Genomic DNA, 12,701 nt, shown 5'->3' on the forward strand with positions numbered 1-12,701 from the left:
CAGCCCACGTAAACATTAGCAACATTAACAAGTGCCCTGAACACAACCAACACTGAGACACAGCTTTATATTTCTGCATTACAGTAAACTAATCACCAAGCTACAGTGGTGAGGAGTCTATTTCTCAAGGATTTTAGGCAAACCTCTGTGATCACAATCTCCAGGATTGTAAAGATGCCAGTGAATAAATATTTATCTTGGAGCTGAGGAGCATTTTTCTTCACAAATGTGGGTAAATCTGTCCTGCTGTACAGCCCATGTTTGCTCTCCACTTGAGTTTTACTCTCTTTTTGATCGGTTACCTTGTTAAAAGTGACGCGCAGAGCTTTTCAAAGTGACAAGCAAACCTTTTAGCTAAAGTTGAACATTTTTAAACTTGATCAAGTGGAAACTCAGGTAAGACTGTTTGGTTGAATTATTGGTGCATTTAGAAACACAAAAATGACTTCAGGCAGTATGAACTATTGTCTTGCGCATTAACAAACATGGAAGTGTTCGCTTTCTCTTAGTGAGTAGGATGGCCTTCCCCTTTCCTCCATTACTCAGTGTGATGCAAGTCAATGTGGACACCTGTTAGCCAAAGTACAAACCTATTTCCAAAAAAGTTGGGACGCTGTGAAAATGTGAATATACATGTCATGTGCAAATAATTTAAACCCTATATTTAATTGAAAATGGTACAAAGACAACATAGCAAATTTTGAACATGAGAAATTTTGTTTTTTGAAAAATTTTGAATCTGATGCCAGCAACATGCTTAAAAAAATAGGACAAGGGCATATTTACCGCTGGGTCCCATCAGCTCTTCTTTAAACAACAATTTGTAAGATTTTGGGAACTGTGGAGCCCAATTGCCAAATGTTTTCAATGAGTGATAGGTCTGGACTGCAGGCAGGCCAGTTTACCACCTGCACTCTTTTACAACAGAGCTATGCTGTTGTAATACATGCAGAATATGGTTTTGGGCATTGTCTTGCTGAAATATGCAAGGCCTTCCCTGGAAAAGACGTCATCTGGATGGCAGCATATGTTGCTCCAAAATCTGTATATATTGTTCAGCATTAATGGCACCTTCACAGATGTTAAAGCATCCATGCCGTGTGCACTAATGCACCCCTATACCATCATGGACGCTGGCTTTTGAGCTATGTACTGATTACAAACTGGATGGTCCCTCTCCTCTTTACCATGACCATGACCATGATTTCCAAAAAGAATACCACAGGACAGTTTTCCAGTTTGCCTCATTACATCTTAAATTAGAGAAGGTGGTGGTGTTTCTGGATCCTGTTTATATATGGTTTCTTCTTTGCATGGTAGAGTTTTAACTTGCATTCGTGGATGCAGTGATCCACTACAGAATCATGTCTGTTTTTAATGCAATGCCATCTGAGGGACTGAAGATCACAGCCAACCAATACTGGTTTTCGGCCTTGTCCCTTGCATGCAGAGATTTCTCTGGATTCTCTGCATCTTTTAATGATATTATGTACCATAGATGATGAAATCCCCAAGTTCTTTGGTATTTTATGTTGAGAAACATTAATGAATAGTTGCACTATTTGTGGTGAACACCTCAACATCTTTACTTATGAAAGCCTCTCTGAGATGCTCTTTTTATACCCATACATGTAACTCAGTTTTGGGTAGTTTCAACATGTTATATGTTGTCTTTATACTAGTTTCAAGAAAAATGTGGGGTTTAATTGATTTTCACATCATTGCCTTTTGCGGTTTTTATTTATATTTTTCACAGTGTCTCAATTTTTTGGAAATGATGTTGTAGCAGAATTAGCAGCAAGTTTGTTAAGCTGGCCAAAGACATTGTGTTAGCAGCTGTAGTAGGGGAGTAAATGGGCTGAAAAGAACATAATGGAAGATTTAGTTTATCATGTTCAGCAAGCAAAAGATGGTTTAACTAGATGTGTCACAACATTCTCTGCAGTTCGACACAACACACTCAGACAAAGACTTATTTAAACATTACAAGATCCTCTGAACCATTTATTTTATTTCCCATTCCAAGTTTATTTAAATACTTGATTAAGTAGAACAATATTAGGTTGCAATGGCAAACTGTGACTATTACATCTAGGCCTTCAATTTGGTCATAAATAACAAAATTTGGTTAAACATGGAGGGAAAAATGTCTGCAGTAATGTTACTTTCTGCTAGCACCTTTGTAGGATTTTAATAATATGTTAGCCCTAAACTAACGGCAATTCAGATGAACATTTTTGGCTGACATTTGAAACTTGTAAAAACTTATAACAGACATATTAGCATATATTTTACCTTGTAGCAGTTTCAAAGTGACTTTTTCAGAGCCCTGGTGTAGTGAGTTGTTTTCCATCTGACTGAAGTGCATTGGTAGTTGGTATTGGTAGATAGTCAATGACATATCTAGGGCTTCCAAAAGGCCTAGAGTGGCGTTTTATCTCACTAAATTGGTCCCTCATATTGGGAATTAATCTATGCTTGGTTGATTTCACTGACAGTTCCTAATTATGGTAGGAACTTTAAGACTTCAGTGGAACTCCTAGAAGGCCTTGAGAGTTCCCCTCTTTTAGATTGAATATCAGTATAACCAAATAACTACTGGGCATATGTGTGTCAGTGGTGGGTGAAATATTTTGAAAAAGTACTGATGGCTGAATGCTGAAGACACTGTCTTAAATGTATTCAGGAACGTATTCCAGTACAATGCATAGAAAAGTAACCTAATCAGTAACATTATTAGTTTGATCGTCATTCAAAACAGCTCTATAACACTGAAATTAATAACTGAGCAACACATTGATTTATCAGTCTACTGAGGCTTTAGCAGGAACTTCAGTGTTTGTAAAGAAGCAGTCAATTGAGTTTGTCTAATCAGCATGTTTGCTACATGCTGTGCTTTTTTATTTTAGTGGGTAGGTATTCTAAAAGTATTCTCTTAAAGGCCAAAAGGTAACTGTATTCTGAATACTGAGTTTTCAAAATGTGACTTGGACTGAACACATACGTAATTTCAGTTTTCTAAATACATATTCCCATGTATACCTGCATATTATTACATCCCAGCCCTGGTGTGCGTATGTGTGTAGGGTCGAGGTGGTAAGGGCAGCATCTTTGTGTGGGCTGCTGGTAATGGAGGGATGATGAATGATCACTGTGGAGCAGACGGCTATGTTAACAGCATCTATACCATCGCCATTGGAGCTGTTACTCACACTGGAAGCCCTGCCTCCTTTGGGGAGCCCTGCCCAGGTGTCATGGCCGTCACACTTACGGGCACTAACACCATCAACTCCCCACCACTGGTGAGGTTACCATGGCGACTTGCACAGAGAGACATATATTTAAGTATTTGTTTAATACATTTTTATACATTTAACATTTTTTTTCTTTAGCATTAGATAGAAAATAGTCGTTTACTACATAGTTTACTACAGTACCCTTAAAGGAGCAAAACAGAGAAACAGAAAATAAAAAAGAGCAAGCAGAACAAAAAAGAAGAAAAGAGAAAAAGAACAAGAGGAAATGAAAGTGAATAAGAAAGATGGAAAATAGAGGAATGATTAAAATTGAAAGAAGAAAGAGACAGGGAGAAAGACAGATTTAAAAAAGGCAAATGTAAGAATGGAAAGCAGAGTAAGATAGATAAGAAAGAAATAGTGAGAAAGAGGGAGAGAAAAGGGAGGATAAAGACAGAGGCAGAAAAGAAAGAGAAAAAGTGAGAAAGAGAGCAGAAGAGGGAAAAGATGAAAAGAATGAGGAAACAAAAAGAGGAAAGAGAGAGAAGGGACAGGGAGAAAGAGATGAGAAAGACGAAAATAAGAAAGAAAAGAGAAGGGAAAAATGAAAAAAACAGAGAGAGGGGAAAGAGGGAAAAGAGAGAGAAAAGAAAGACAAGGAGAAGTGGGGAGAGAAAGACGAGTCAGGAAATAGAGAGAGGAGAGAAAGAGAAGACAGTGAGAGAGAGAGAAAGAAAGAAAGAAAACAAAAAAGAGAGGTAAAACAAAAAGGAGACAGAAAAAGGTAGAGAGAGCGAGAGAGAAAGAGAGAGAGAGAGAGTCAGAGTCTCTCTGCCAGGCAGTTTGCTATATTTAGCTTATCCTGAGAGATTTGCCAATTAACACCTCACCGTGTATCATCAATGATCTGCTGTGGCCCGCTGTGTAACCGGGACATGAGCAGCTACAGTTAACCATGTGTGTGTGTGTGCGTGTGTGTGAGACATAAAAAAGAAAGAGTGATACAGTGAAAAAGACACAAAGAGTGGAGATGCTCCAATTTGACTCTCATTAGGCTTTAGAGATTGTATATTAACACCTATATTATATACATCATTATATACATACACCTGTATTATATACCTAACACCAATATTTATATACATCAGTAAATGTGTGTGTGTGTCCGTGTGTGTCCGTGTGTGTGTGTGCGTGTGTGTGTGTGAGGTGTTAATTGGGGGTGAAGAGAGCTGTTGATGTGTGAACACACAGTGCAGAAGTGTGAGGAAGCTGCAGGGTGAAATGGCAGCTCATAGACTGTGAATGAACATCAAACACAGTGAACATCCACAGACAGTCTCTCACTTCCTCTCTCAAACTCTGTCTCTCTGTATGATTGCATTGCAGGTGCACATTTGAAGCGAGCTACTGATGTACTAACACTGTGTGCCTCTGTGTGTGTGTGTATGTCTGTGTATGTATGTTTGTGTATGTCTGTGTGTACATCTGTGTGTTTCTGTGTGTGTATGTGTACATCTGTGTGTTTCTGTGTGTGTATGTGTACCTCTGTGTGTTTCTGTGTATGTGTATCTCTGTGTGTTTCTGTGTGGGTGTGTTTGTGTGTGTGCATGTGTCTCTGTACGTCTTTCTGTGTGTGTATGTGTGTACATCTGTGTGTTTCTTTGTGTGTGTGTGTGTGTGTGTGTGTGTGTGTGTGTGTGTGTGTGCGTGTGTGTGTGTGTAGGTGACAGTATCTAACCTTGGTGATGGCTGTATCACACACTTTGCCGGGACATCCAGTTCAGCGCCAATTGCAGCAGGAGTGCTGGCTTTGGTTCTGGAAGCAAAGTGAGCCCACTCTCACACAGATTCATACACTGACACACATACAGTTCTGTGCAAAACCTCATCCTCTATTTAATGTCCAGACAATAGCTGTTAAGTACAATTTATTCATTTTTCAGCATCAGTACAATAAGCAAAAATCTTATTTTTAACAGAAAAGCTTTAACAACTAAACAGAACATTACATTTTTTAGTAATTAGTGTTCCCTTATTACAGCTTTCATTCTTTCATTCCTTTCAGTTTTTCAAAGAAATCTGCAGGGATGTTTTTCCACACCTCCAAAGTTCAGTCTTAGACATTGGTTGCATTTCCTGATTGTCACGAATCAGATCTGGGCCAGTTCATCTCTGACAAACTAACATGCTTGCACTTTGTCTGCTGGAGAGAAAATATCTCAAGTAGAAGCCAGTGAGTAAGCTTACTTATCAGCAGTGTTGCACTGCTCACCTCTAATGTTAGCTGTACGGGAAGCTCCTCATGCTTGTCCCTTGGCTCTTTTTGGATAATAAAATGTATTTTCGGATGTAATTCTTGTTGAACTGCTAAATAATTGTGCTGCTGTATTTTGTTAGCCTCCTAAAACTAGTACAATGAGCTATAAAAGTAATCAGTGCGCCTACAGTCCTGCAGTAATTTGAACAACAGCCCCACGTTAAGTTTGGCTTTTGAATATCCGTTTATCATTACAGCTACTCGAATATCAAAATCTCCAAACAAAGGTAAAGAAGTCATGAACACAGTCAGCACAGAATGTAAATTGAATGTAAAAGTTATTTATTAAGTAACTAAATAATTAGTTATTTCATTATGTAGTCGTGTAATGACTGTGTAGCGAAAACAATCTTCTTTCCACAGTGCTTTACAGGCCACTTTCAGAATTTTTTGTGGTATACACTAGAAGTGGGCTTTACACATACAAGAAATATCTCTGCTATATAAGTATTAATGCCACCTTTATTAGAAAAATAAAAATGTGCTTTGTATTATATGGAAGCTGTTATTCTTTTCAGAAACTTGTTAAATCCAGAATTGTTCTGAATGTATACACTGCATTTTGGATTGAACTCTTCAACTCTAGATTTCTAAAGGTGTTAAAGACAACCAGGTTGCTAACACCCAATCCTCTACACACACTCTGCTTGAGAGTTTCCATTAGAATTTGAAAACGGTGATCGTGATCCGCCCTCGCTGCTCCGCTCGTTTGCATACTAAAGAGGACACCTGTGGAATATGCTAATGAGTGAATGAATTAGAATAACATTGTGTTTGGCAGCCTGGTGCTGCTTGTGTTGCAGTGATGACTCGGAGCTACTGTTTGCTGTGTGTGTTTTCACAGTGAGTGAGTGTGTGTGTATAAACAGTCGAGACACACTCACCACCGCCGCCCCCTGCAACCCCCAGCACTAACACACACACACACACACTCATTGCACTCACTCACCCCACGTTTCTGTTCATGAAAATTTTCTCACGAGTTATTTAATTATAGTTTTATAATCAGGACTTTATGTACTGTAAAGATTTTTGTATGTATTGCCAGATCATATTTTACTCTCTTTTCTCCTTTTAATTTTTGTCTCTCTCTCTCTCTCATTTCTTTTTTAAAGCCACTTTCTTTCTCTCCTCTTTCTTATTCTCTGTCTTTTCTTATTGTTTATTCTCTCTTTCTTGATCTTCTTTCACTCTCTCTCTCCTCCCTCTCTTTTCTAGTCTCATATTTTTTTCTCTCCTAGCTCTCTGTCACCTTTTTCTTCTTTCTTACTCTCATTCTCCCTGTGTCTCTCTCGCTTCTTTCTTATTCTTACTATACCATTGTGTCTTTCTCTCTGTCTCTCTCTCTCTGATTAATCAGTGTGGTAGCTGATTGTATATTCTCTGCAGGATCAAGACTCCGCCTCCCTAATCACTTTTAACACACCACTGAGTGCCTCAGGAACACACACACACACACACACTGAACACACACCACACACACACACACAAGCACACTGAACACACACCACACACACACACACCGAACACACACAAACACTGAACACACACAGATGCACTAGACACACACTGAACAGGCACCAAACACACACACACCAAAACATTTGTCTTATATTATTTGTGGGAACTTCCAACAATTTCCAAAAATTTACTTTTATATTGCTGTAGCCAAGTAATTGCACCTACTTTAAACTATAACGTTAACCTCAGTAACCAAAAGGCAATCTTTCTGCTCTTTTAGTTTTTCCAAAAAAATTCTGTGAAAAAAAGCTCATGCTTAAGTGAGGACCAGCAAAAGGGTCCTCATTTGTGTAAAATCTTATGTTGTTCTTTCATTGTGAGGACATGTGGTCCTCACAGGGATAGCAAGACAAGTACATGTACACAATTAATACACACAGACATACACTTGGCACACACACCACTGTAGCTCTGTAATTTTATTGTGTTAGAGCTGTTTAAAGCATGGCTGTGAAACGTGTCCATTCTCTAAGAGCAGGTTTACACTGTGTGTGCGTGTGTGTGTGTGTGTGTGTGTGTGTGTGTGTGTGTGTGTGTGTCTGCAGGCTGCTCTAATGCCACTATCAATTACACCCTGTCCAATAACGACAAGCACACTGTTGTCTACACCCAGCCTCGCCTTAATCAATGTCTGTGTACGTGTGTGGGTGTGTGTGTGTGTGTGTGTGATTATATGTACATATATATATAGAGAGAGAGAAGACAGAAACAGTGACAGTTTGAAATTATTTACAAGACATAATATTTGTGACACATTCCATTCAGATATTGAATCTGTAAAATCGTTGCTGGGCTCAGTGCGGCTTCAGGAATAGAATAGAATAGAATAGAATAGAATAGAATAGAATCACTGTAAGAACAATGTCTTGTCAAGGCTGAAAGTGTTTTCCTTTCTTTTCTTCTCTTCAATGTAAAAAAATGAAAAGTCAACTTATCTATAAGGTAACTGATTACACAGCTTATCTTGACTTAACTCAACTTGAAGACACTAGAATTCACTTGACTCAAAATTCTTGATCAAAAATTCTTCTAACTCACATTTTAGTTCTGCCTTTTGGTTACAATTGTATGCCAAAGTTTGGGCACCCCCTGTCAAATGAAATGTTTTGTTGATTTTCTTTGTGAAAATAAGTTCCTGCAAATTTTAATATGCTATTACTGTTTATTTGCAAATTTGACATATTGGGGCAAAATGTAAAATGTGGATTCTGCAAAAGTTGTGTTTTATGTTATATTGTAAGAAGTTTTTTATTTTACAATGCCATTTCCCAAAAAGTTGGGATAGAATGTACATAAAAATAGGATGTAATGATATGCAAGTATTTTTCAAGGAAAATACTACAAAGACAACATATCAAATGTTGAAACTGAGAAATTTTATTGTTTTTTGAAAAATATATGCCCAATTTGAATTTGATGCCAACAACATGTTCCAAAAAAGACGAGGGAATGTTTGCTACTGTGTTTCATCACCTTTTCTTTTAACAACAGTGTGTTTAAAAAGAAAAGGTGTTTGGGAACTGAGGAGACCAACTGCTGTAGTTTTGAAAATGAAATGTTTCCCTTTCTTGCTTGATATAGGATTTCAGCTGCTCATCAGTTTGGGGTCTCCTAAATCATATTTTTCATTTCATAATGAGCCAAATGTTTTCAGTGGTGATAAGTCAGGTCAGTTTATCACCCAGACTCTTTTAATGCAGAGCCATGCTGTTGCAGAATGTGATTTGACATTGTCTTGCTGAAATAAGCAAGGCCTTCCCTGAAAAAGACATCATCTGGATGGCAGCATATAATGCCAAAACATGTATATATTTTAATTAATGGTGCCTTCACACATGTGCGTGTCACCCATACCATGTGCACTAATGCACCCCTATACCATCATGAATACTGGCTTTTGAACTGTGCACTGATAAGCTGAGTGATCTTTAGTTCGGGGGACACAGTGTCCATGATTTCAAAAAAGAATTTCAAATGTTGATTCGTTGGACCACAGGACAATTCTCCACTTCCCCTCAGTTTATGTACAGTTTCTTCTTTGCATTTTAGAGTTTTAACTTGCATTTGTGAATGCAGCGACGAACTGCTTTCACAGACAGTAGTTTTCAGAAGTGTTTCTGAGCCCATGAAGTGATTTCCTACAGAATCATGTCTGTTTTTTATGCAGTGCCATCTGAGGGCCCAAAGATCATGGCCAGAAAATACTGTTTTTGGCCTTGTCCCTTGCATGCAGAGATTTCTCTGGATTCTCTGAATCGTTTAATTTTATTATATACCATAGATGATGAAAAGCAAAAGTTAAAAAAGTTTGCTTTTTTATATTAAGAAATGTTATTCCTGAATTTTCACAGAGTGGTGAATCCCTCTTAATCTTTACTTCTGGAAGACTCTTTTTATACTGACCTGTTTTCAATCAACCACCAGAGGGTTTTTTTAGCATTACACAACTTTACCAGCCTTTTGTTGTCCCTGTCCCAACTTTTTTGGAATGTGTTGTTGGCATCAAATTCAAATTGGACTTATATTTTTCAAAAAAATAATACAATTTCTCAGTTTCAACATTTGATATGTTGTCTTTGTACTATTTCTAATTAAATATAGGGTTAGAATGATTTGCACATCATTGCATTTTATTTTTATTTACATTTTGCACAGTGTCCCAACTTTTTTGGAAATGGGGTTGTATAAAAAATGTTAAAAAATGTATGTTTTTTCAATACATTAACCCAAATAAATAGAAAATGTGTGCTAAGGTTTGCAGTAAAATGCCATATTTAAGTTTGTTCTCTGTAGAGGCTGTGTGCTTATTTTCACTTGACAAAACATTATTTAACTGAGGAGGGTTCAAACTTCTCTTCTGACCTTACTGTAATTAATTTATGCTAGAATCTCTAAAATGTATCACTGTTGTGTTCTGATCACTTTCACTCTCTCTCTCTCTCTCTCTCTCTCTCTCTCTCTCTCTCTCTCTCTCTTTCTTTCTCTTTCTCTCTCTCTCCCTCATAATAGCCGTAGCAATGTCATAATAGCCATATGCAATCACACACATGCGTCTCTCTCTTACACACACTGAAGGTGAGGAGCTGATGGAGAGAGGTGGACATAAAGCTGTGAAGAGGTGTGTGCAGTGAAGAACAGAGTGATATTGATCTGTCCATCTTTGGGTTAATAGATTCTTCCAGCCTCCTCCAGCCTCAATCAGACCTCATCCCCTCAAAGCAGGGACACACACTGCTCAAACTCACACTGACACTAGAGCAGGAGTGTGTGTGTGTGTGTGTGTGTGTGTGTGTGTGTTAACCTTTTTTTACTCCCTAAACTGCAAGCTTATTATGTAGTTATTCAATTTAAGACTTCTTATTAATTAACTACTAAGAATTATTTAATAACTACTATTACCCATTCAGCTAATACTATAAATTATTTATATACTATAATTATTTTTGTACTATGAATTATTAGAGTTACTTTTAGAGTTAATGTAGTTAACTATAGTTTAGACTTATTACAGAAGTATATTACTGTATAAAGCATAATATGTAATTTAATATTGTTGTTGTCATATCAAACCCTCCAACATTTCCATTCTTTTGAAAATGGCAGCTGCCCTTAATATTTTGTAAGCATTCATGATGATTGGTTGAGGAGAAATATAGAGTTACTATTTCGAAACATTGTAAAATATATAATTTAATCATGGAATTCAAAGTAATACATGGTATTAAATAACAGGTGGGGCAACAATAAATAAGTGATTTCAAGATGTTCAGAAATTTTTTAGAAATTCTCAATTTTAAAAAATGACTAAAATTAAACTTTAAAATTATTTTTAAAAGAACCAATACACACTTTTGTATCTGCAAGAATCTATTCAGTGTGTTGATATTTCTTCCCTGTCTTTTACAATTGTACAAATTTGTCTTTAAAAACTATAATCAATTTTACCACCCAGAAAATATCATGTGGTGCAAACACACTATAATTGAAAACATTATATTTTAGTTATTTATCACAACTGCAAAAACTTCAAAGATTTGTATGATATATATAATGTATACTTGGACACTGTAATAAAGAACTCAAGTGTATGCATACATGTACTTACATTTTCTTCATTCTTTCTTAACCCCTTAAAATCCCAGGCTTTTTACATACTAAGCTTATAATTCAATTACTACAGGGGCTTCAATGCAAAGGGGCTATTCTTAGGTTATAGAAGTGTGTCATGAAACTTTAGGCCTGCCGGCAGGCCCTTGCCATTAGAGGAGACAAAAACATGCCAAAATAAAAGTCCTTCATGATCAGGTGTGTCACTTGACATTTAAGGAAATCAGACTTTATGGATAGAAGTTTAGGAATTGTGCCAAACTGTTTTATTTAAAATGGTATATAACTAAACTACCTTTTTAATAGTTCACTTAATCTACATATATGGTTGGATGGTTGCATCACTTCATGTTTTTAGAGTTTGGGAGGAATAAATGCCTATTCACATAACTGAGTTATTGTAGGATAATGTGATGTATGTTATGTATTCATGAAATTATTTTAGGAAAGTAATGGACTTAGACACATAAAATGTACTTTATGTGTCTGTCAGTGAACATAGTTGCATGTCTATGAGTATGTTTGTGTGACTTGCACAGAAGGCTGTGGAAACAGCCCATAAAAACAGGTGTACAAATTATTGTGTGATATACAGTAATACAATCAAAATGATTGTAAATAGAATATATGTAGTAATAGTATATAGTAAAATATAGTAATATGGTATAATATGTACTGATGTTGTAACACAATACAATGCAATGGAAATACCCAAGGACATATCTTGTAAATATACATAGTAATATAGGGTAATACAATACAGTGCGATGGAAATGTCATAAAGACTGAAGTACAAATTAACGTGTGTATGTGTGTAAAAATCTTACGCCACTGGCACTGAACTGCAACCATCAGTTAGAGACCTGTAGCAGCCAAACTCGCCTCAGGCTTTCACCTAATCCTGCGGTATTTTTTATTTTATATTTTAGAGCCAAAGCAGACAGACTGGAGGAATTTTATCCAGGAGTAGAGTTCAACAGCAGAACTGCCTTTCACAAATAAATCGCAGTGTGTGTCATGGTGTGTTGCTCTGGGAGACGGGCAGGGTTCAGTAATTAATTCCCGTGTCGAGTGTTTGGCGGAGCTACTGATTGGCCTGATCTCTCCCTCTCTCTCTCTCACTCTTTCTCTCTCTCTCTGTTTTTATTCTGTTATGATACAAAGGAGGCCGTTTCAAGTAATTTGTCCCAGAGAGAGCGGCTTGGAATACCATACAAGCTTTGATTTAGCAAAGCAAATTTAATTTTGTTTGCTTTATGCAAACCCAGCCAGGGCTGGGGGGTTCTTTCTGTGTGTGTGTGTGTTTGTGTCAGTTCAAAAGTACATCACCCAGCCTCCGCTTCCACGCCTTTGAAACTGGAGCTTAAAATAATTGTGTTTATTTTTTATTTCATTATTATTATCACTGTTTGCTGTACAAGCTGTTTTTTCCTCTTTTTTCTTCCTTCTCTTTACTAATGAAACCTCTTTCATTTTCTTTTCTTCATCTTTTTATTCATTTTTGCTCTTTTCATGTGATG

The 12,701-nt window shown here is 36.9% G+C and overlaps 1 protein-coding gene across 1 annotated transcript in view; it reads left to right on the forward strand.

Moving 5' to 3' along the window:
• LOC118797500 (PC3-like endoprotease variant B) overlaps positions 1 to 12,701 on the forward strand; it is a 170,922-nt gene that overhangs the window by 110,716 nt on the left and 47,505 nt on the right. Inside the window, exons 11-12 of the mRNA XM_036556873.1 lie at positions 3,087 to 3,302; positions 4,960 to 5,063. Coding sequence (XP_036412766.1) covers positions 3,087 to 3,302; positions 4,960 to 5,063 — 320 coding nt within the window. The remainder of the gene's footprint in view (positions 1 to 3,086; positions 3,303 to 4,959; positions 5,064 to 12,701) is intronic.

The sequence above is a fragment of the Colossoma macropomum genome, unplaced genomic scaffold (genome assembly GCF_904425465.1).
Source record: "Colossoma macropomum unplaced genomic scaffold, Colossoma_macropomum, whole genome shotgun sequence".
Lineage (NCBI taxonomy): Eukaryota > Metazoa > Chordata > Actinopteri > Characiformes > Serrasalmidae > Colossoma > Colossoma macropomum.